Genomic DNA, 25,872 nt, shown 5'->3' on the forward strand with positions numbered 1-25,872 from the left:
GAAAATCCTGTAGACTTACATCAGAACTTACAAAAGAACTTTGATCTGCTTTAAAGGATTAGTTCACCCAAAAAGAAAATTCAGTCATTGTTTCCTCACCCCTGTGTTGTTATAATCCTATACAGGGTTGGGGAGTAACGGAATACATGTAACGGGGTTACGTATTTAAAATACAAAATATAAGTAACTGTATTCCACATTGGTAATTAGAATACAGTTACATTCAAAAAGTATTTTGATTACTGAAAAGATTACTTTGCATTTTATAGTCATTTGTTTCATTTAATATTTAGTCCTTTCAGATGGAAAACATTTATACTTATAAATGATGCGATCCAAAGTGCGTTTGAACAGCGGTGAAACACTTTCTTATGATGTGTTACATTCATACGAGCGAGTGAGAGAAGAAGCACTCGCAGCCTGAGGTGAAATAAAACGTTGTATACATGTGCTCCAGATAACCTCTTTTTGAAAATAATATTAGTATTATTAATTATATTTAAAATGTGTAACATTAACTGACAGTAATTTAAGTGCAGCCTTTGTTAAAATATAAAGCCAAATGTAAATTTGTTGACTGAACATTTTAATGTGGAAAAGTATTTACAGACTAGTTATTCCAGTGTTGACTAGCAGCATCAGAACCATTTAGTCAACTACTCTCGCACATCCCTATTCCAAACCCGTATGACTCTTTTTCTTCTGTGGGACACAAAACGAGATGTTTCACCTTTCAGAATGACAGCCACCAGAATGAGTCACCTTTCTTTTTCCATTGTATTAATAAAAAAACAAGATTCGGTGAAGTTTCTCTTTACTCAGAGCTAGAAAAAAGTTTGAAACCGGTCGAGCAGCAGTACACTGTATGCGAACATTCAGACACCGCATATGCTGCTGGTGCTAGCGTTTAATGGTGGTTTTAAATATATAAAACATTAACCAATGTGACATATAAATGTGTTATCCATTACTTCATGCCTCATTCTATGAGTAGAATCCACAGGAGATCAGTAAAAGAAACTTGATGATGATTTGAAGTAAGATATATTCACTAGATAATGTGTAATTTGTTATGTTTACATTCTGCATTCATGGCGCTAATGCTGACTCTCTATACACAACCATAATATGCACTGGTTCTCTTTCTAACATTCGTTTGGTATCTCAATATGGGAATTCTCCTCAGGCGTATCCGACACTGGAAGCAATGACACCACATCTGTCAGCTGACAGACCAATCACAGCAGTGATAAGGGAGCCCCACCTCCCTATATAAGGCACCACCACAAGTCTCTTCATTCTCATTTTCTTCCCCGTGAAAATTATTGGAAGCTATCATCATCACATGAACTTTCTGGAGTTACTGACAGTGTTTCTAGCTCTGAAGCACTTTGCACCTTCAAAGCCACTATTTCCTAGTCAGATAGGACAATACGACAGCAGTGGCATACAATAACAGACAAGGGGACACATGTTCACAGCGACTTCACTGGTTGGCACAAAAGCTGATTGTGTGGAGTGGTGCGTGTTTTCTCTCATTTTGGGCGACGCACGTTCCAGGAGTGATGAATATGGGGGCGGATCTCCTGTCCAGGGGGAATCCTCTTTATGGAGAGTGGAAGCTTCACCCTCACGTGGAGAGTCAGCTGTGGGAAAGATACGGGCGAGTTGCCATAGGTCTCTTTGCATTGCATGGCGAGAGACGCATTTCCCTCACTGAGTTTATTCATTCCAACTCTATGAAGAGTAAGAGAATACGGTCACTCAGTCATATTAGCAGAAATAATACAACTCTTGTACGGCCAGCCTTGGCCCCACCTGCAACGCAGGGACTTGCTGTTGCAAGCACAGGGGTACAAATTTCACCCTGACCCAGACCGAATAGCTATTTGGGCTTGACCTGTGAGAGGCTAAATTTGAGTCTCATTTGAGTGTTTACCCAAAACGGTGATTGAAATGATTCAGAGCACAAGGGCTACCTCAATGGTCCGTGTACGATCGGAAATGGTGTGTGTTTTAGCAGTGGCGTGCACTCAGACAAATTATTCCATTTTTATGTTCGGTGACAGACAATTGTGTGTTTTCTTCTGGAACTTTTGAATGAAGTAATCTCACTGCCATATCGGCCTGACAAGTGGGAATTGACTTGAGTGCAATAGGTCAGCTCCCACTTGTTTGCAGGTTTATGAGGGGCACTCAGCTTTTGAACAGGGTCTCTAAACCGCTAGTTCCGTCATGGGATCTGTCCGTGATTCTGAACGTGCTTTCACAGCCTACCGTTTAGCCAGTTGAATGTATGGAATTGACGCTCCTTTCGCAAAAGGCAGCTTTGTAACTGGCTCTGACGACCACGAAGCAACTTAATGAACTCCATGCTTTGTTGGTACATCACTCCTGTGAAACAAGCCCAGCCCTTGTGCCTAAGATGAACAACTCTGCGCTCAGCTGCAAGCTGGTGGACTTGCTGTCTTTCCCCATCACCGTTTTCCTCGTCGGAGGATGAGAGGCTTAATTGTCTGTGTCCAGTTCATACTCTATATTTGTACGTGGAGAGAATTAAGGCATTGATGAAGAGTAATCAGCTTGTTGTTTCTTGGGCTGATTCTCATAAAAGCAGACCTATATCTGGACAGTGTCTCATTGGGTAGTGGAAGCTTTTATATTAAGTTGTAATAGTCTAGGGTTGTAACCTCCGGAGGGCTTGAGATCTCATTCTACCAGAGGTATGGCTAAAGTGCATTTCAGTCCAGAACATTTGTACGGCTACAATTGGGCTTTGCCTCATTCTTTTGTCAGACTTTACAGACTGGGTGTTACAGAGCCGTCATTGGCTCATTCAGTCCTTGGTGTGGGTAGTGGGTACTGAGAAAAAATGTTATAAGTAACATTGCTTACATTGTTCTACATTACAGAAAAATACTAAACCGAAATAATGAGCCTTTAAAATATTAATTTTACAAGTGCTGAGTTTACATTTATAATTGTTTTTATTTATAATATATATAGATATACATACCACAGTTAGTTCCGGTCGTCAAATCTGATTGGACGAGAGACATTCCATGAGCACTGATGGTCACTATGATGCTTCACTGTGTGTGTATCACTCAGCTTGTGTTCATGCCGTTCTAAACTAAAGTGTAAGAGCAGTGCAGATCTGTTAGGAGTTACTGTCTTTATTTTTGAAATGACATATGTTAGCCAGCAAGTGGTGGCAAAAGATAATTTTTGTGTGTAATATGATCCAGTTGGTGATGTAAAGTGAATCTGTTAGTCATTGTTTACATAGAACAGCGCTCCGTGATTGCTGGTATTACTAATACATTAGCAAAGCTAGGAAATGGCTTTAAACGGACAACTTCAGGATTAAGGCTCATCACAGCTGAGAGACACAACTGATTTTTTTACAAAACTCAAGGTGCTTACCTTTTATCTGAGTTTCCACATTGGATACATACTGTTTAAAATGGCGGAGGACATCGCTGTTTCTATAGTGAATGACTTTTGCACACCAGCTACCGCGAAATAGGGAGGAATACCCCCGCTTGGATGTCTATTTTCCACTGAGAAAGCTGACCTTCAGAAAGCTGACAGGATCTCTGGTTGGGTGTGGCAACAGGTGATCTTACATGCTCGCTCGCTCTCTCTCTCTCTCTCTCTCTCTCTGCACACACACACACACACACATCCATCCGTCTATCTTTGTTTATCCAATGACTTGTTAGAAACAGCACAAGCCGTGATACTATTTCTGAAGTGACATTTTTGAATTACTAATAAAGGTTTGGACGCATCATTTGTTTTGAACCAGTAACGGCAGATTCTGATCCGTCACGTAAGAAAGTATTTCCATGCACAAATGCGTTTTTATGATTGCACTTGGTTTCTCCTAATTTTTTAAAATGGACTTGTTCATTGAACTGTTGTATACAAGCAATATCACAATCGCAGTCATGCTATATGGCCCTAAATCAGCACTGCCGTGATTACCTACGGTAAAATATATTTAAGTAATTAAATTAATATCATAAACGAGTGACGACTAGTCAACTAATTGCTTAAATTAACGACTACTAGTCGACTAAGAAAATCTTTGGTCGGGGCAGCCCTAATCATACTTTACGTGGCAGTCAACGAATTATACCAATTTACATTTTTAAAACACGTCCACACAAGAAAGCCAGAACAAAGGAGGTCTAATACCAAAAAAAATCTCTAACCGCTAAATAATTATGCTAATAATTATAACCGAAATTATGTCACAACCAGTCGGCCTTTGATTTCGCTATAAGTAAATTGGCACCTTAAATGATGACAGACTTATTTTTGAGTGAACTATTTCTTTTAGAAAAAAGTTAATTTCTGACACGTCATGCCTAATAACACCCATTGAACTTAGTGATTTTTACAAATGCTTTAAGGTCTCAAGAGAAGAGACTGCTTCATTCGGAAGTTTTCAACTGCAAAGAAAGAAATGGTGAGAATGTTTAGAAGGTCTCAGCTTTCATCATTTATATTTCTCTCTATTCTTAAGATTGTCACCGAGTTGGAAGTCCCATCTCAGGCCCTGGCAGTACTCATCGCCTCACTGTCTGTCATCTTTGGACTCATCGCTTTGGCGATCATCTTTGTGATGCTCTACAAGGTCAGTGATCAAAAAACATCATTTACACAATTGGAAATGTCTGTAGATCTCTTTTCGTTCTGCCACTCTTGTTTTCTAATTGATTCGGTTTTTCATTGTCCCTGCTGGATTTTGCATTAGAGGGGTTTCTTCAAAAGGTCTTTGCCTGATGATGTCAACCCTGTGATGACATCTGGTGGCGAGCATGAACTTAATACAGTCAACGGAGACCAAACTACAACACAAGTCCCAGCTGAGTCTGCTGGTGCGAGTGCTACAACTAATGGAGGAGCTGAACAAATCACTGTGGAGAAGCCAGTACTGTAGTACAAGCTAACCGGACTGCTTATTCCATAGAAGACTGAGGAAGAACCATTATTACCTGCTTTCCTTGTTCAGAAAGAGTTCCAACAGTCTGGAAAAAGCCCTGGAAGAAAATGTCTGAAAACCTGTTGAACAGTGAAACCTGTTTCAGTCACAGTGAGGCAATAAAGAGAAAGCCTGATATATACTATTATTGATAAATATCAGAAGAACTAACGATATGATTAAAATGTGTGAAATTTGACCAAACCTTGAGATGTTCCTGTGTGTAGCATTGCAAAGAGACTGTTATTAAAGGATGGGGCAGTTAAACACTATATTGAACTCAATGATAAGCGGGGGTGTTTCTTATCTGTTTAATCCTTATAATCAGAGGGCTAAAGATAGTTATGGACAAACTAATTTACGACCATAAAACATGACTTTTAACATAAACTCACCAGGCACTTTATTAGGAACACCTGTAAACCTACTTATTCATGTGATTATCTAATCAGCCAATCGTGTGGCAGCAGTGCAATGCATAAAATCATGCAGATACAGGTCAGGAGCTTCAGTTAATGTTCACATCAACCATCAGAATGGGGAAAAATTTGACTCTCAGTGCTTTCGACTGTGGCATGATTGTTGGTATTAGATAATTTGGTTAATAATGAGTATTTCTGTAACTGCTGATCGTCTTTAAAGTACATATGTTTTTAAAGAATTAGCCAAACACAGTTTAAAATAGCTTTAGATGGAGTATAGCCTGTCATGACACACAGCAGGATACAGGATGTCAACTAATCAAACACATATACTGCAGAATAAACATTAAATCATGACATTGTCTTGGAATATATGGGGATTAAATGACAGGAATGTGTGCAGATCCAGTGAAATAAGAGGAGGTAATATGGAGAGGTTATACGAAGCAGAGATACCTGTGAATATCTGGCTGCCCAATGACAAATATAAATAAACATTTACAAACTGTTGGAAAGTTAATACCATAGCAAATAATGAATTACATGCAAGGATAACATTACATTTAGGCAACTTTAAGGCATATAACTATTGCAGAATTAGCAAGTGTCTGACACAGCTGATCTGTAACAGATGAACCCATTTCTTCCAACCACTGGTCATACAGTGACCCCTTTTCATCATCCAATCAATCTCTATTTTAGCATTTCTAATGAGGCACTGAACAGATGAACAGAAAAAGGTTCTTTCAGTACATGGAATCGTATCAGGGTCCAATGGGTTATCATTTTGACAGGAAATTGATTTTGCACAACACATTCACCGTATAAGCTTGCATTGTTGTGTTGCTGTTGAAAGGCTAGTTTTGTGTCTTCATTCGTGTCTGCGTATTTAAAAGCCGAGAGGATGAGGGGCAACAACCCCACCATTTTCAACCAAAGACGTGGAGACTTCGCTCACGTTTTTGAAGAGCTCTTTGCTAGAGCTGGATTTAAGTGCCTTGACATTCTGCATGATTCTGTCATGCACCTGAAAATGAGAATGATGCAATTAGAATTAAAATTTCAAAGGCAAACAAGATGTATGTAACATACTGTATATTAAACGAATGGTAGGAGTTAAAAAAAAAAACGTAAGCCCCATTAACAGCATTTGTGGCATCATGTAAATTTCCACAAAATAATTTGGACTGATTGATTTCTTTTGTTTTGTATTTTTGCAAAATTCACTATAGTGAAGCACTTACACGATGAGCCAAAACATTAATACCACTCACGGGTGAAGCAAATAATGCTAATCATCATGTCAATATCTGGGTAGATTAGATGGTAAGCAAACAATCTAGTTCTCATAGTCAATGTATTGAATGCAGCAGAAATGGGCAGGAGTAAAGACCTGAGTGACTTTGACAAGGACCAAATTGTTATGGCCAGACTACTGGGTCAGAACATCTCTGAAACAGCAAGGCTTGTGGGGAGCTCCCGATCAGCAGTGGTGAGTATCTACCGACAGTGGTCTGGGGAAGGAAAAACCGAACAAACAGAAGGTGTGGCACCAACAAAGGGTCTACAGAAGGTCTACTGAGGAATGTGTTACAACACATAGTGCATCGCACCCTGCAGCGTATGGGGATGCATAGCCGCAAAGCTCATACAATGGGACCGCGAGTTTTGGAATTGGACCTTGGAGAATTCGAAGATGGTCACCTGGTCCCATGAGTCCTGTTTTCTTTTACATCACGTGGACGGTTTACCTGGGGAAGTGATGACACCAGAATGCACTGTGGGAAGACGACAAGCCGGTGGAGGGAGTGTGATGCTCTGGGCAATGTTCTGCTGGGAAACCCTGGGTCTGGTCATTCATGTGGAAGTCAATTTGACACGTGCCACCTACAGTACCTAAACATTGTTGCAGATAAGGTACACCCCTTTATGGCATTGGACTCTTTCAGCAGGGAAATGCGCCCTGCCACACTGCACACATTGTTAGGGAATGGGTTGAGGAACACGATGAAGAGTTCAAGGTGTTGGCCTGGCCTCAATCCAATTGAGCATCTGTGGGATGTGCTGTACCAACAAGTCTGATCCATGGCGGCTCCACCTCACAACTTACAGGATGATAATACTAATGTCTTGGTGCAAGATACCACAGGACACCTTCAGGGGTTTTGTAGAGTCCATGCCTCAGAGGGCTGGTACTGTTTCGGCGGCACGCGAAGGATCAACTGTATATTAAGCCGGTGGTCGTAATGTTTTGGCTCATCAATGTACAATGGACGTGAATGGTGCCAAATCATAAACGTTTTTTAAACGACACAGGATGAAAAACAAATAACGACACGAGTGTCTAAATTATCATTTGAACTGTTTATGTTTCTGTTGTGTCATTTAAAGGGTTCAAAGGCATGTCGGTGATGCAGCGCTCAGGATTGCTCGCTTCTATGCGACCCAGACCGCCGAGGTAAATGAAAAGTCACAGTAAATTGACTGTATCTCTATACGGGTTTTGTATTTAAATGTTTATGCAATTCCGTACTCAGCCTTTGGCTAGATGGCACTATAGGAAGCGTAGTCGAGCTTGAAATCATCATCACCAAGTAGACTGCTGTCAAAATGTAGTGAAAAAGGTGTTATATTTTGGTCTGTTCTCACCCAAAACCAACTTGACCACATTAGAAGATATTACTGGAGTCTGCTGGATTATGTTTGTGCTGACTTCATCTCCTTTTTGGAGCTTTCGGAGTTCTGGTCACCATTCACTTGTATTGTATGGACCTACAGAGCTGAGATATTCTTCTAAAAATCTTGTGTGTGTTCAGCCGAAGAAAGTCACACATCTGGGATGTCATCTGGATGAGTAAATCGTGAGAATTTTCATTTTTGGGTGAACGATCAATTTAAGCATAATTCCAGAGCAAAACTTTTGCCTTTAATTTATGCAGATTTGAATCAAAATCTTTTTATCCAGGGTGTGTCATCTGACAAACAATTGGTACATAGAGTCCCAATTTACCTGTATTCACCTTACATTTGATTACATATTCCAGATTTATGTAGACACCACCAATGACATAGCTTTATCATCATTACCAAAATGAAATAAGACAATGTTGTTTCTTCATATAGCACCTTTATTTAGATTACAAAATGTTACAATAATGATTTATACAAGTAAAAAAGTAGAAGTCAAAAATAAACTAGGTAGAAATGCGTCCATATTTGGTCTATAGTATAAACCTATACTATAACGCCACAGTCATCATTATAATGATCACTGTTTGTACATTAGTTCCCATTAATACAATCTACCGGTACTAGGGAGGGTAAAATTATCCTAACCATGATCCATCATTTCTAGGAGAACATTGTAAGAAGGATTTTTCTTTGTCCTATAGTTTAGCCTTTGGCTCATCCCAAAGCGTACCAATTAATTCATAAGAAACAACTGCTCCTTAAACCTGCATCATTAAGTAGCTTGCCTGTTAAAGGGCATTGGCTCCAAGTTACTTTCTCATACTATTTTAACACCAGTCCAACCTTCCCAGACACCAAGCATCGTAATAAAAAACACAAAACTGTTCTCAGATCAGTAAAACAAGTCTACTAAACTAAAACACGTACTAAACAAAGAACGTGAGCAACTTTGAAAGAAATGCAGGGACAAGCTCGAAGAAACATGTTGTACAAGGCACAACAGCTGAACGTCTAGTCTCAAGAGGCTCAAAGTACAAAACAAAGTTTAAAACTAGACTTGGATCTAGTTTATTCAGCGGCACAATTCATATTCCTGAACAGTATAAACATAAAAGAGCGTGTCCACTATTTCCAATATGGCTAAACGTACACGTTTCAGTTTTGAGCGAAACGACCAAGATAACATATTCACAAACATAAAGGGACCAAAATGCAATATGCACAAAGTGAAATGGTGGAATTAAAAAATACGAAGCAATTATGATTTAATATAACTATTTTGCCAGTTGTGTGATTTAACGTAATCTCAAACAGAATACGAGAATTTTATGATAAAAAACGAGAAAAGAAAAACGTCAGTGCTTTAGAAATAAACCCGATCTAAAGTCTCTAGGTCAGGGTTTAAGATTGAACTACAGTCTATACACACTATGGCAACACTCTTAATTCAGAAATCTCAGACAAAGATGAAAATGATCTTCCATTCGATAAAATAATCCATCACACTAAGGACCCTGTTTGAAAACCCCGTGACTAAACTCACTGTTGAATTGAACAGACTGTGCCACTAGTTCAAAACCAATTTGTTTTTGCTCTGTGTGAACACTCAAAAATCTGAGAGTATACTTTCATAAACACAGTACTGTACTAGTTGTGTTTACTTTTCATTGTGCTCAACCTAAAATGCCACATGCATATCACAGTTACACTTTACAATAAGGTTCCATTCGTTAATATTAGTTACAGCTTTAGGTATCATGAACAAACAATGAACTATATCTTTAGAGCATTTATTAATCTTTGTTAAATGTTAGTTAATACAATACAATTGTTCATTGTTAGTTCATGTTAGTTCATAATGTTAACATATACAACTTTTAATTTCAACATAGGCCTACATTTAATCAACATCAAACAAGATTAATAAATGCTGACAACAACGAAAATGTTGGTCATTGTTAGTTCAGGTTAACTAATGTTAATAAATGGAACCTTATTGTAAAGTGTTATCCACATCACTTTGGCGCATTACATGTGTGACGCTCTTGTTCTACCCGCTCCGTACGGGACTCAAACCTAGGTCTCCGGCGTGGGAGGCGGGTGCTCTAACAAGGAGGCTAAAGGCTACAGCCTCTTGAGGTCAGGAGAGTGAGGTTTACACACTGCATAGCTATCTACCAGCTAGCTCCCGTTACACTCACCCCCCTAAACCTCACTCCCATCCGGGTCACGGCACCAATGTGACGCTCTTGCTCTACCCGCTCCGTACGGGACTCGAACCTAGGTCTCCGACGTGGGAGGCGGGTGCTCTAACAAGGAGACTAAAGGCTACAGCCTCTTGAGGTCAGGAGAGTGAGGTTTACACACTGCATAGCCATCTACCAGCTAGCTCCCGTTACACTCACCCCCCTAAACCTCACTCCCATCCGGGTCACGGCACCAATGTGACGCTCTTGTTCTACCCGCTCCGTACGGGACTCGAACCTAGGTCTCCGGCGTGGGAGGCGGGTGCTCTAACAAGGAGGCTAAAGGCTACAGAATCTAGTGTCAGTCGCTAGTGCACCTCTTGAGGTCAGGAGAGTGAGGTTTACACACGGCATGGTTTTAGCTCCCGTTACACATGCATGCATGTAAAGTGATGCAGAAGATTTTATTTACATTGGAAACATGCAGACTTGCTTGAACAAGTAGACAGAAAAAGCAGTAGCTCTGATCACCGTACCCCAACTGTGCCTTGTATTTGTCCAAATCCGGAACAAACAAAATATTACGGAGACATGACGTTAATGACATTGGATGCACTTCAAATTGCAATTTTTGTGGCACCAGTGAAGGTTTATTTGTAAAAAGTACCGCACACACAAGAGTCGAAGAGGGTGAAAAAATTAGACAATCAGAAAGAAAATGGCTGTGTTTGGTTTTCAAAAACAAACATTTAAATAAGTGTCCCCTTGAAATTAGACAGGTTCCTTTGAAAACCCACGAGACACTTCACTTGTTTTGGTTTTGTGCTCTCTCTCTCTCTCTGTGTTGTCGGCACACTCAATGAAAGGGAACGTTTTGTCTTTATTTACTCACCCTCATTTTGAACCAAACTTTCTTCCATGGAACACAAAAGTAGTTGTAGCCTTAGTCAAAATTGCCTTTCATGTAATCTTTTTCTTTTTTACAAACAATGGAAGAGGCCAGCAATCTGCCTAACACCTCCTTTTGTGTTCCATAAAGGTGCATAAACAATATAGTAGAACTATCCCTTTCATTTCACATTTCAACCACATTCGTCACCTTCGTCCCGCTACATAACGTCCACAAAGAACTCACTGGGGTTGCCCATGGCCAGATGGAAGGACTGTCTGGATGCGGTGAGCTCAGGAGGAACGGATCCCAGATCCCTGGTGGGAGGAGCTCCGGGTGGGCCGCCAGGTGTTGAAGAGGGAGGCAGGGCCTGAAGATGGGCCGCGGCGGACAGGGTGGGGATGGGGCCACCCAGGGCCGGATGAGGGTGGGGGTGCTGTGGAACCATCATGACCATCATGGGGTTGTAGGAGATGGGGATACCTGCAGGATATGGAGCCAGGTGGGTGGGCGGAACTCTGTGATGTGACCGCTGGCTCAGACTGAGGCTGTGCTCGCTGGGTGTGGCGGAACCGTGGTCCCGCCTCCGGCTGCTCCGGACGGAGTATTCCGATTCGCTGCCACTGCCAGAGCGGGAGTCAGCACCACCGCCTCCTACGGGGGATTTTTCCTCTCGACCGCTGGTGCTGCTGCCTCCTTTACTGCCCCGCTTCCGCTCACCTTCACTACGCGTTGAACCACTGCTACGACTTCCTGTACGAGAAACAGTAAAAAAAAGAAATTGCATTTAGACAAAATTGACAACAGCTTTAATATACAGAATCAATGCTGTTGTGAAATAAAGTGGATTTGGCATCCAAGCAAAACCTGCATGTTACAGCATCTAAAAAGGAAACACCCGGGGACATTTTCTCTTATCTGTAATGCATCTTTTCTTAAAAGTCCAATAAATAAAGAGGCAGGTCATCAAATTAAGCAAACATAATGTGAAAATGACATTTATCTGTGCGGTCAGAGACGCTTCTGTGATTCACATGAATTGAAGCAAATTGCGCGAGAGAGATTGAAACTGATCCCACAGATGCACTCACTCTCTCGCAAAGACACGTGGTCTCTCACAAGTGTTTACTGCAGCTTCAGTTGTGATACAGTTATGATATTGTGATGCTTTCAATGTATTGAATAATATTAAATGTATCACAATGTGTACTGTATCTTATTGTAGGTAATTTGTGGTACCAATCTCCATTTTATTTAATTGTATTACTTTTTTCCCAATGAAAAAAAAAGGAATATTTACTTGAGGAGCTGCAGTGCATAAGATGTTATAATCATTAGAGAATGTGTCTTGAATGTAAGTATCTTGTCTTACAGATTTTTTTCCACTTGTTTTAAACAAACTTTGTGCATACAGTTGAAGTCAGAAGTTTACATACACTTAAAACAAATTGTTTATCCACTCCACAGATTTCAAATTAGCAAACTATAGGTTTGGCAAGTCGTTTAGGACATCTATTTTGCGCATGACATGAGTAATTTTTCCAACGATTGTTTAAAGACAGATTGTTTCACTTATAATTTACTGTCACAATTTCAGTGGGTCAGAAGTTTACATACAAGCTCAGTGCCTCTTTGCTTGACATAAATGGGAAAATCAAAAGAAATCAGCAAAGACCTAAAAAAACAAATTTGTGGACCTCCACAAGGTTCATCCTTGGGAGCAATTTCCAAACACCTGAAGGTACCACGTTCATCTGCACAAACAATAGTACGCAAGTATAAACACAAAACAAAGTGCAAATCAATCCAAGAACAACAGCAAAGGACCTTGTGAAGATGCTGGAGGAAACAGTTAGACAAGTATCTATATCCACAGTAAAACAAGTCCTATATCGACTTAACCTGAAAGGCTTTTCAAAAGAGAGAGAGAGAGAGAGAGATCAGACAGACAGACAGATAGATAGATAGAGATAGAGTGTGTGTGTGTGTGTGTGTGTGTGTGTGTGTGTGTGTGTGTGTGTATTTTCCTTTATATTCAGTGAAAGTAAATTAAAAGGTATTTTTAAAAGAATTTCTTCATTGTTAATACAACCTCAAGGTATTTGTGGAACTTTAGAATTGTTGGTTAAGAGCTGTTGATTAATTGCTAAAACAATCGGCCAAATAATTGATTAATCGTTCTAATAATCATTCGATTAGACGATTATCAAAATAATCATTAGTTGCAGCACTTCTACTTTCATGAGCTTTGATTTCAACCTTTTTACAGCTCGATAAGCTTTGATCACTATTAACAGCTGTACGGAGAAGAACAGTGTAAAGATTCTTGGATTCTCATTCAAGAAGAGTACATGAGAATGTTTTGGTGAACTATTCCTTTAAAGAGACAGTAAAGGCTGAACACACTCAAGTCTACGCAACTGTGAATGAAAATGCTTCTATCAAGGCAAGATTGAGTCCCTAATGTCAAATAAAACTGCACAAGGCTTTTTTTATTTGTTCACCCAATGCTTGCTCTCTCTCACCTTCACTGTGTTGACTGCCAGCACTTCCTTGTGTGTAACTATAGCTGGAGAGCTCATGGTAGGGAGGGGGCTGGCTGGTGTAGGGCTGTGGGTACTGGTAAGGGAAGGCGTGCATCAAGGGCCAGGGTGTGGCCCCTGGCAAAGGCAACGGTGCCAGAGTGTCCTGGTCAGATGCTCCACTGGAACCATCGTTATCGTTCAGAGATAGGTTCACCATATCTGATTGAAAAAGGTAAGGCGATAGTGGAAGACAGAGTAAACGAGAAAGAAATCTGTTAACATAAGAGGTCTGACACCAGTGATAATGTGATCTAACTGGACATGTATAACACTCACAGTTTTCACAGTTGCTGAAGTCTCCAAACACATAGTAGCACTGCTCTGAGAAGGTGATCTTGTTGACTGTGTGTCTTATAAAGCCGGCTTTCAGGAGGTTGCTGGCATATTTACGAGCCTCTCGTCTGTCCTGGAAGCCCTCGATGTGGTGATAAAGCCACTCGACTACATCAGAGCCTGTACAAACACAACACTTTACAACAATGTCAAAGAAAACATGCATTTTGCAGTAAAGGGGGCACTTACGATGAAAGTAAAGGGGGCCAATCAAAAGTATAGTCACAAGACATTAACAATAAGCATGATAAAGGATTAGTAATAATTCTCTCAAAAACGTTGTAATTATTCATTTGTTTCTTACAAAAACCTATCGATTTGCTTCCGAACACATTCATTGATCAACTTGAGTCATATGGAATACTTTTTTCCTGCCCAAATATGCTTTTGGACCATCAAACAGCATCATGGCACCCATTCACTTCCACCCATTGTATGGACAAACAGAGCTGAAATATGCCTGTAAAAATCTTCATTTCTGTTCTGCTGAAGAAGGAAAGACACACATCTGCAATGGCTTCAAGGTGAGTAAATCATGAGAGAATTAACATTTTTGGGTGAAGTAATCCTTTAACATGATTTTAATGTGATAAAATCCCTTACTAACCTTTTTTTTTAATTTTAGATTTAAAAAGTTAAATCCAATTTTACTTTGTTGTGCTGATAACAATGCTGTACACCTAAAAACACCAGAAAATTACAATTAAATTTAAACTTCACAGCTCAAATAATACACAAGTTTTAATAGAAGAATGGATGTGTGCTTTTATAAAATGTTAAGCTTCACATTTCTGCCTTTATAGCCTCCAAAAATGGGCCACTTTAACTTCCATTGTAAGTGTCTCACTGTAACCTCGATTTTTACTTATTTTTTTTTATTAAATTTGATTTAATCAACATTATGTCACAAATGCTGTTAATTGAGCTCAACTTGTATTGAACCTTTTAGCCACTTTGATTTCCTTAGTCAGTGTGTTCCTGGCCTGGTTGTACAATGTTTTATCCCCACTCCTGTAAGCATCCTCTTTGGCATGACAAAGCTGTCTGAGTTTCTGTCAACCCTGGTTTATCATTATTGAATTATTAAAATGCCCTAGTAGGGATGCACATGTCCTCACAGAATCTGATATATGATGTCACAGTATCTGTGAGCTCGTCCAGATCTGTGGCTGCAGCCTCAAAAACGCTCCAATCAGTGCAGTCAAAGCAGGCTTGTAGTTCCAGCTCTGCTTCATTGGTCCACCTCTTTACAGTCCTTACTACAGGCTTAGCTGATTTTAGTTTCTGCTTGTAGGATGGGAGAAGATGAATCAGACACTGATCAGAGAGTCCTAAAGCTGCACATGTGATAGAGCGATATGCATCCTTTGCAGCAGTGGCCCAGTATATTTCTTTCTCTGGTGGGGCATGTGATATTTTGTTTGTATTTTGGCAGTTCACGGCTGAGTTTAGCTTTATTAAAATCTCCCAGAATAATAAAAGTGAGTCCAGGTGCTGTTGCTCCGTGTCTGTGATGTGATCAGCCATTTGCTGCAACTTTGCATTCACGCATGCTTGTGGCAGGATATAAACACTAACCAGAATAAACTAGGAAAACTCTTACAACTTACGGTTGACAAAGAGCGCATCTAAATTAGGACAGCACATCTTCTTCAACGTTGTTACATCTGTACGCCAACATTCGTTGATGTAAAAGCATGTTCCATCGCCTCCCATTTTCCCTGATAACTCTGAGATGCGATCCACTCTGAACAGCTGAAAGCCCGGCAGATGTAACGCGTGGTCTGGGATGGCTTCACTCAGCCAGGTTTCCGTTAAACACAGAGCAGCGGAGTTAGAAATGTCCTTATTTGTTTGAGTGAACAGAAGCAGTTTGTCCGTTTTGTTGGCGAGGGAGTGGACATTCGAAAGATGAATACTCAGCAGCGGAGTCCTAAAGCCGCGTTGATGAAACTTCACAAGCAGCTGTGTTTGAACGCAAGAAAATGTTCTCATCTTGTGCTGCCATTAGTGTTAAGCAAACCTGAGTGTTATTTTTTCAGCTGCGCGTTGAACCTATACTTATGACATTCACACCCATCAAATCTCACTCTCTCTCATACTCACCCAGGAACGCGTTGGGGATGGTGATCTTCAGCCACATTCGGTCTCTTACTTCCAGACCAGAGTCAGGAGAGGCCATGGCTTTAGCAACCGATGCCATGTCAGAGTGCAGGGAGAGCGAGAACTCATCAAATCCTACAGAGAGACAGAGTCAAAAAACATTTTTCAGCGCAGATTGTTTTGTGAACCTGCCATAATATAATGCAAGGAAAGGTCAAAGGAACTAGTGGTGGGTGAAAAGGATTTAAATAAAAGGATGTGATTAAGAGGAGACTTACTCTCGGTCTCTGTAACAGATGAGCTGGATGTTATAGTGCTGGGTGGGTAAGGAGGGTACGCTCCAGCACTCATGGCCACAGAGTGACTCACCCACACAGCAGGGTCAATGGGTCGAATCGGCTCGTCTGTAAGTCACAATGAAGTAGATAAGAGTCAAAGAGTCAAGACAAGATCTTAATAAATACTTCTATTAATCAGCTGTGTGTGTGATAAAGAAAAATGTATGCAAATATTCATCTGATTATATTTACGTCTCTGCAGATATGAGAGTTTAGCTGTGTGTACAGTACATGTTTTAGTACAGTAAAGTGAATGGTAAGGTTCGAGACTGACTGCGGGGCAAAATGAAGTATCCCTGGGGCGATGGGTCCCAACACTTAGCCACTGTCAGGATGATGGGTCTGCAAACACACACACACACACACTTTACGATCAACCACAGACGTGGGGCTAATTTGGAAAGCTGTTTGAAAACAATGTTTATTTCTGAAATTACACTCTGTGGCGCTAGTGACACAGAAATTACACACTTCACCTTTAAGTGTTGATCACGTTTTTTAAACATTATGATGGTTGCAACTAGAGGTTGACCGATATATCGGCTTAAACTATTAATCAGGGCTGATGGTGTTTTTTAACTATCTGCAAAATTCAACTCCGATATTTCCCGACAGTTATTTTTGGTTTCATTTCTCCTTGGCAAGCAATGGAGGGTTACACAGTCTGAACTCCTTGGTTCAACGATATAAATGGCACCCTCTAGAGGTAAAATATAAAACAATCACTGACTCCGCATGGAGTTTGCTTTGCAACGTCACTACGCTATTTAGAGACGGACACTTCTAAAGCGGGTTTAATGAAGAAAACGTTACTGAGTGCACCTTTAAATACATACTAATTAAAGACACCTAATAAAAATGGGTGCTTTTTTTATCCAAGGTCAAAAAAAAAATCTCATGTGGTAGCATGCTTAAGTGACATTTAACCCAACATATTAATATTTTAGCACACTGCAATAATACGTGTAATTTCTGCTTGTTTGTGATCAATGTGTGGAAGACGCACCCAGGTTTGTGTACGATGTCTCTCAGAACCTTCACAGCATCATCGTTACTCATGTTCTCAAAGTTTATATCATTCACCTGCACAAAAATAAGTGTTAAAAATCACCAGTAACAAATATCTGAATGAACAGATGGATGCAGGGAGTGTCCTGACCTGCAGCAGCATGTCTCCAGGCTCTATTCTCCCATCTGCAGCCACAGCTCCACCCTTCATAATAGAGCCGATGTAGATGCCTCCATCACCCCGCTCATTACTCTGACCCACAATACTGATGCCCAGGAAATTATACTTCTCTATTACATACAGGGAGAGACATATAAAATCACCAAATTTATGACAGGGTTACATTTTTATTTCATTATGAAAAGTTCTGGATAAAACAAAGGAATTTCAGTCATTAGTATACAGTGTTATAATTAGTGTATATGCTGAACTCACCCATGTTTAGTGTAACAGTGATGATGTTGAGGGACATTGTGGAATCAGTCACACTGCTGAATGATGATGCCTAAAAACACAAGAGACTACATAAAACATTTACCCGTTATATCATATTTCAGCCTACTCTTTTCATAACTCTCTTTCCCCATAATGTGCAGTAAATATATACATCTATTTAAGTTTCCAACTGTGCCTCTTTGCTTGACATCATGGGAAAACAAAAGAAATTGACCAAGACCTCAGAAACAAAATTGTGCACATCCACAAATCTGGTTCATTCTTGGGAGTAATTTCCAAATGCCTGAAGGTACCACGTTCATCTGTGTAAACAATAGTACGCAAGTATAAACGCCATGGGATCACGCAGCCATAATACTGCTCAGGAAGGAGACGCATTCTGTCTCTTAGTAGATTAACATAGTTTGGTACAACAGCAAAGGACCTTGTGAAGATGCTGAAGGAAACGAGTATCTATATCCACAGTAAAACGAGTCCAATATCGATATAACCTGAAAGGCTGCTCAGCAAGGAAGAAGCTAATGCTCTAAAACCACCATAAAAAAGCCAGACTACAGTTTGCAAGTGCACATGGGGACAAAAATCCTACTTTTTGTAGAAATGTTCTCTGGTATAATGACCATTGTTATGTTTGGAGGAAAAAGGGTGAGGCTTGCAAGCTGAAGAACACCATCCCAACCGTGAAGCATGGGGGTGGCAGCATCATGTTGTGGGGGTGCTTGGCTGCAGGAAGGACTGGTGCGCTTCACAAAATAGATGCCATGATGAGGAAGGAAAATAATGTGGATATATTGAAGAAACATCTCAAGACATCAGCCAGAAAGTTAAAGCTTGGTCGCAATTGGGTCTTCCAAATGGACAATGGCCCCAAGCATACCTCAAAAATTGTGTCAAAATGGCTTAAAGATAACAACGTCAAAGTATTGGAGAGGCCATCACAAAGATCTGACCTCAATCAGATCAGGAGCAGGAGGCCTACTGAATCAGTTACACCAGTTCTGTAAGGAGAAATGGGCCAAAATTCCAGCAACATATGGCACTTTTCCCACTGCATGTTACAGTTCGACTCGCCTCAACTCTACTCGCTTTACATTTCTGAGCTTGCATTTCCACTGCAGTTTAGTGCCATCTCAACGTGGGTGGGATTATAGGCTGGTCGTCATAGTTGCGCCGCCTCTACTGCCATGACATCATCTTAAACATGACACAAACTGACCAAAACAATAACACAACCGCTAGCTGTTAGCTACTAGCTCATTGTGCTGCATAAAGCAGTTGTTGCTTCCAGTAGCTGGTCAACTATATAAAGTATAGACAGTATAGAGTTAACATAACAAAACATACCATCCTCCATCGTGGATCAACGCCAGTCCAGGGCACTCTCCCTCCCATTGCTCGCCGGTTTCGATAGCATCCATTTGGTTGAACCACTTCCACTTTTCCTTGATAGTTCTGTAGTCACTTTTAAGTTTCTTTTTTTACTTTTCCCTACACTGTTGGTAGGTCCGGTGGTAGCCGTGTGCAGCCAACAGTTGAGATACTTCCTGAGAGACTTTTTAGGTTCCCTTATCGCTAACGAGTGGACCTGCTGCACCTCGTTTTTTGACCACACGTGGTTTTGTGCACAGCCATTTCTTTTTTCACAATTCGAAAGTTGCATGATCAAATGATACTGTTATCGATGTTGCTAACTTCAAAACTAACGGGTTGATGTTGCATGTCGATTCTCCCTGAGCAATCAGTGATCTGCAAGATTTTGACGTCACATTTAGTATCGGCTTGGCTCGCTTGGAACCTCGACCGAGGTAGTACTAAAAGAGTATCAGGTACCAGGTACTATCCACAGTGGAAAACCCCCAAAAAGCGAGCAGAGTCGAGTTGAGTCGAGTTGTACCATGGAGTGGAAAAGCCCCATTATTTTGAGAAGCTTGTGGAAGGCTAACCAAAAGCTAACCCAAGTTAAACAATTTTAAGGCAACGCTACCAAATATTAACAAATTGTATGTAAACTTCTGACCCACTGGGAATGTGATGAAAGAAATCAACCCTGAAATAAATCATTCTCTCTACTAATATTCTGACATTTCACATTCTTAAAATAAAGTAGTGATCCTAACTGATCTAAGAAAGGGAATGTTTTCCATGATTAAATGTCAGGAATTGTGAAAAACTGAGTTTAAATGTATTTGGCTACGGTGTATGTAAACTTCAGGAATGAACTGTAGTAAAAAAAATTTTTTTGTTCTAATAGGCAAAAAGAAACTTTTCTATTTTCTCCTAAAGCCTGATGTTTTAGAGAGATAAAGGCTATTCCATGCATTGCTGTTTTGAAAAAAGAATCTCCAACCAGGATAGAGAGGGAAGTTGATGCCAGATGCACAACAAAAAGACAAGTAAATCACAGTCTCTAGTTTGAGAAACAGACTCCTCACAGGTCCTAAACTAACAGCTTCTAAATGCCAAAGACCTGCATTGCTGCAAGAGGATTCTTGGACAAACAGAACATTTTAAGAACACAACATTCAGGTTAATTCTCATTCACGTATTTCCAAGTATTTTGGCTAAGTTATCATGCATAGGGAATTACAGTACAGCAAAGCGAGCGAGAGTGTTACCCGCTAGGACAGTTTATTTTGAATAAGAGGGGTGAACGGTTATGGAATTTATCACAGCAGTGCAATACCGAACTGATGTGGACTGATCGAAGTGGAGAGCCCGTCTGTACGCGTGATGATGCGAGGAACTGTACGGCGGGGAAAAAAAATGTATTAAGTGAAAAGTCAATAGTAATGTATGTAATTGAACTATATCAGATATTATTAATAAAACATGGGAACGCATTGCTTGGGCATGTTTTGCCCCCATATTTTGCATTTCGTGATATTTTTATCAATTTCTATGGCATTTTTCCACTTTGAGTCCACTTTAATTTCCGACACTATTGGAATTGTTTCTTTCTAAGGTATATAAAAAGTTTTCGACATATATGTGGGGATATCTTGTTTACTTGCTACTATTGTCAACCTACATTGTGTTAATGTTTGACAGTTAAAACATTGCCTACATTAAAAACAAGTGAAGTTTGCTCAGTGGTTAAACATGTTCAGACAGGTCTCTCGTACCTGAATAAACAGCTCCTTTCCAGAATAAAGAAAATCACCATATTAAAGTTCTTGTATAGTGACAGGACAAAAATTCTTGGAGAAGCTACAAAAGAGGACAATGGCGGCAGTTTATGAGAGCTGCTCTGTGGGCTTCCTTCATGCTGCGCACAGCGTGTTTTAGCTCAGTGTTTCCCAACCACTGTGCCGCTGCACACTAGTGTGCCATGAAAGATTGTCAAGTGTGCTGTGGAAAATGATCAAATTCCACAAAATAATTAAATGCATGAAAAATAAAAATTAATTTCAGGGATCCAAACTCCTCACCTTTTGGAGAAATTCACCATTTTGAAAGCATAATCGGTCACTTTTGTGATTGTGAAGAGCAAAGATTAATGTGCAAAAGTGAGTGACGTTTATACATGTTAAGGGTCATCACATGACTCACGTCAGCGCTGCAGAATACATTGAATCTATGAAGTGCCGTCACTTAACACCAAAGTATTTTTCACACAAATGCTTTTGCTTCACCAATAAAGTCTTTGAGAGTACTAAGCAACAAGATATATTTAAAAACAGTCAAAATTTGTGAAGAGATAATGAATGTCTCATAATTTTAAACGCTGTTGTACTAAATATGTGCACAGCTGTGATTTGGCCATAGTCACAAGGCCACAGGTCATCACAATGGGAATGTACATAACACTGTACATAACTTTGTATAGGTAATACTGCAGTACCCGTTCTAGTCTGGGAGGACGCTGTTTCCTGCGTCTGCGGTGTCTTTTCAACAATCTGGAGGCTGTACTCTGTTCTGTAGAACTACTAAACCTACAGAAAGAGAGAGAGAGAGAGAAATAGTAAAAACAGAGCATAAAGGAGAAAAAAAGAGATATATTGTACACCACTTATCTCATATAGTTACTTACAGTTGAAGTCAGATACATACACTCACCTAAAGGATTATTAGGAACACCTGTTCAATTTCTCATTAATGCAATTATCTAATCAACCAATCACATGGCAGTTGCTTCAATGCATTTAGGGGTGTGGTCCTGGTCAAGACAATCTCCTGAACTCCAAACTGAATGTCAGAATGGGAAAGAAAGGTGATTTAAGCAATTTTGAGCGTGGCATGGTTGTTGGTGCCAGACGGGCCGGTCTGAGTATTTCACAATCTGCTCAGTTACTGGGATTTTCACGCACAACCATTTCTAGGGTTTACAAAGAATGGTGTGAAAAGGAAAAACATCCAGTATGCGGCAGTCCTGTGGGCTGAAAATGCCTTGTTGATGCTAGAGGTCAGAGGAGAATGGGCCGACTGATTCAAGCTGATAGAAGAGCAACTTTGCCTGAAATAACCACTCGTTACTACCGAGGTATGCAGCAAAGCATTTGTGAAGCCACAACACGCACAACCTTGAGGCAGATGGGCTACAACAGCAGAAGACCCCACCGGTACCACTCATCTCCACTACAAATAGGAAAAAGAGGCTACAATTTGCAAGAGCTCACCAAAATTGGACAGTTGAAGACTGGAAAAATGTTGCCTGGTCTGATGAGTCTCGATTTCTGATGAGACATTCAGATGGTAGAGTCAGAATTTGACGTAAACAGAATGAGAACATGGATCCATCATGCCTTGTTACCACTGTGCAGGCTGGTGGTGGTGGTGTAATGGTGTGGGGGATGTTTTCTTGGCACACTTTAGGCCCCTTAGTGCCAATTGGGCATCGTTTAAATGCCTCGGCCTACCTGAGCATTGTTTCTGACCATGTCCATCCCTTTATGGCCACCATGTACCCATCCTCTGATGGCTACTTCCAGCAGGATAATGCACCATGTCACAAAGCTCGAATCATTTCAAATTGGTTTCTTGAACATGACAATGAGTTCACTGTACTAAAATGGCCCCCACAGTCACCAGATCTCAACCCAATAGAGCATCTTTGGGATGTGGTGGAACGGGAGATTCGTGCCCTGGATGTGCATCCCACAAATCTCCATCAACTGCAAGATGCTATCCTATCAATATGGGCCAACATTTCTAAAGAATGCTTTCAGCACCTTGTTGAATCAATGCCACGTAGAATTAAGGCAGTTCTGAAGGCGAAAGGGGGTCAAACACAGTATTAGTATGGTGTTCCTAATAATCCTTTAGGTGAGTGTATACATTTGAACAGTTTTTCAAATTTCCTGACATTTAATCATGGAAAACATTCCTTGTCTTATTTTTTAATATTTTTAATACCAAGCTATAGAAAGGCATTTTTTTATTATTATGTTTCCCGTACTGTTGGTTAATTATGTTGTTATGACATTACAGACATTATATCAGAAATGAGCATAATTCATTCTTAATGTCTTAGGTCAGTTAGGATCACTACTTTATTTAAGAATGTGAAATGTCAGAATAATAGTAGAGAGAATGATTTATTTCAGCTTTTATTTATTTCATCACATTCACATACACTTTGTCAGTATTTGGTATCATTGCATTCAAATTGTTTAACTTGTGTCAAATGTTTTGGGTAGCCTTCCACAAGCTTCTCAAAATAATTTGCTGGAATTTTGGCCCATTCCTCCAGACAGAACTGGTGTGACTGAGTCAGGTTTGTAGGCCTCCTTGCTCACACACGCTTTTTCAGCTCTGCCCACAAAATTTCTATCAGATTGAGGTCAGGGCTTTGTGATGGCCACTCCAATACCTTGACTTTGTTGCCATTTTGCCACAACTTTGGAGGTATGCTTGGGGTCATTGCCCATTTGGAATACTGTGGCAACGGTTCGTGTTTGGACCAGATAAAGGAGGAAGCGGGAGCCGGTTTCCACAGTCCACGTGAGGCACTCTTTATTAAAATAAAACAGAAAACGCTTTCCAGCTTTATGCCAAACAAAAGATTGCTTTCTAGCATCAATGGAAATCAAAATCAGCTTTTCAGCAAAACACTCTCATTATTATTATGACCAAAAAAGTTCAATATTTGTTTCATCAGACCAGAGGACATTTCTCCAAAAAGTAAGATCTTTGTCCTCTTTGTGCACTTGCAAACTGTAGTCTGTATTTTTTATGGTTGTTTTGGAGCAGTGGTTTCTTCCTTGCTGAGCAGCCTTTCAGATTATGCTGATATAGCACTTGTTTTACTGTGGATATAGATACTTGTCCACCTGTTTCTTCTAGCATCTTATCAAGGTCCTTTCCTGTTGTTCTGGGATTGATTTGCACTTTTAGCTCCAAGCTATCTTCATCTCTAGGAGACAGAATGTTTCTCCTTCCTGAGCGGTATGATGGCTGTGCGGTCCCATGGTGTTTATACTTGCGTACTATTGTTTACACAGATGAGCGCGGTACCTTCAGGCATTTGGAAATTGCTCCCAAGGATGAACCAGGCTTGTGGAGGTCCACAATTTTTTTGACTGATTTCTTTTAATTTTCTCATGATGTCAAGCAAAGAGGCACTGAGTTTGAAGGAGGGCCTTAAAATACATCCACAGATATACCTCCAATGGACTCCAATAAGCAAATTAGCCTATCAGAAGATAATTGCCTAAAGGCTTAATATCATATTCTGGAATTTTCCAAGCTGATTAAAGGCACAGTTACCTTATTGAATGTAAACTTCTAACCCACTGGAATTGTGATATAGTCAATTAGAAGTGAAACAATCTTACTGTAAACAATTGTTGGAAAAATTACTCGTGTCTTGCACAAAGTAGATGTCCTACTAACTTGCGAATATGAAAGCTGTGGAGTGGTTAAAACATCAGTTTTAATGACTTTAAACTAAATGTATGTAAACTTCTGACTTCAACTGTATATCAATTTCATATAATTGCAGACATTCTTATATCCTTTGAGTAAGTAACGTACTGTAGACGGATAAACTCTTAGTGAATGTAAACTCTTAACTACTTATTTTTAATCTCCTAAGAAGTGAGCATGACTGCTGTGTGCAACTAATAAACATGCCAAAAAAACATTTCCATAAAATGTTCCTAAAAATTTATGTTTAGATATTTGGACAGACTAAGTTGTGAAATTTTTAATAATACCAAGCTATAGAAAGGCATTTATTTATTATTATGTTTCCAGGAGTGTTGGTTAATTATGTTTTTAATGACAATGCAGACATTATATCAGAAATGAGCATAATTCATTCTGATTCGAAAGTAATGGCCAGCATCATCCAATCACTGCCAACCAATGGCAGTTTTTCTCCCAATTTGGCATGCCCAATTCTCAATGTGCTTTTAAGTCCTCGTGGGTTGCGTAGTGATTAGCCTCAATCCGGGTGGCAGAGGACGAATCCCAGCTGCCTCCACGCATCTAATCACGTGGCTTGTTGAGTGCGTTGCCATGGAGACATGGCGCGTGTGGAGGCTTCACGCCATCCACCGCGGCATTCACGGCCAACTGACAACACGCCCCATTGAGAACAAACCATGAGGAGGTTACCCCATGTGACTCTACCATCCCTAGCAACCAGGCCAATTTGGTTGCTTAGCAGACATGGCTGGAGTACGCCCTGGGATTCGAATTAGCGAACTCCAGGTGTGGTAGCCAGCGCCTTTACCACTGAGCTACCCAGGCCCCCACTGCCAACCATGTTAAAATAAAATTATACATTATATATTCTGAATCTTTGTACTGATTACCATTATCCCATGTCTGCCAAACATGTTGAGGGGTCCAAACATCATCTGCAGCCTAAGTGTATGCACTTAGCTCCATATAGAGCTAAAGGATGCTCCCTTGCTCCATATTT

At 40.2% G+C, this 25,872-nt stretch overlaps 2 protein-coding genes across 2 annotated transcripts in view; one reads left to right on the forward strand and one right to left on the reverse strand.

The window, feature by feature from the left end:
- The window catches only part of LOC127623917 (integrin alpha-X-like), a 52,293-nt gene extending 46,482 nt beyond the window's left edge, over positions 1 to 5,811 (forward strand). The window contains exons 29-30 of the mRNA XM_052098504.1: positions 4,535 to 4,645; positions 4,766 to 5,811. Coding sequence (XP_051954464.1) covers positions 4,535 to 4,645; positions 4,766 to 4,951 — 297 coding nt within the window. The 3' untranslated portion in view covers positions 4,952 to 5,811. The remainder of the gene's footprint in view (positions 1 to 4,534; positions 4,646 to 4,765) is intronic.
- Positions 5,812 to 10,920: 5,109 nt separating this feature from the next.
- Positions 10,921 to 25,872, reverse strand: part of LOC127623928 (segment polarity protein dishevelled homolog DVL-2-like) — a 46,017-nt gene continuing 31,065 nt past the window's right edge. The window contains exons 6-15 of the mRNA XM_052098510.1: positions 21,847 to 21,937; positions 17,985 to 18,054; positions 17,700 to 17,839; positions 17,547 to 17,623; positions 16,815 to 16,882; positions 16,481 to 16,606; positions 16,206 to 16,337; positions 14,043 to 14,219; positions 13,707 to 13,925; positions 10,921 to 11,934 (exon numbers count right to left, since the gene is read on the reverse strand). Of these exons, the coding sequence (XP_051954470.1) occupies positions 11,402 to 11,934; positions 13,707 to 13,925; positions 14,043 to 14,219; positions 16,206 to 16,337; positions 16,481 to 16,606; positions 16,815 to 16,882; positions 17,547 to 17,623; positions 17,700 to 17,839; positions 17,985 to 18,054; positions 21,847 to 21,937 (1,633 nt within the window). The 3' untranslated portion in view covers positions 10,921 to 11,401. The remainder of the gene's footprint in view (positions 11,935 to 13,706; positions 13,926 to 14,042; positions 14,220 to 16,205; positions 16,338 to 16,480; positions 16,607 to 16,814; positions 16,883 to 17,546; positions 17,624 to 17,699; positions 17,840 to 17,984; positions 18,055 to 21,846; positions 21,938 to 25,872) is intronic.

This window comes from Xyrauchen texanus, chromosome 3 (genome assembly GCF_025860055.1).
Source record: "Xyrauchen texanus isolate HMW12.3.18 chromosome 3, RBS_HiC_50CHRs, whole genome shotgun sequence".
Classification (NCBI taxonomy): domain Eukaryota; kingdom Metazoa; phylum Chordata; class Actinopteri; order Cypriniformes; family Catostomidae; genus Xyrauchen; species Xyrauchen texanus.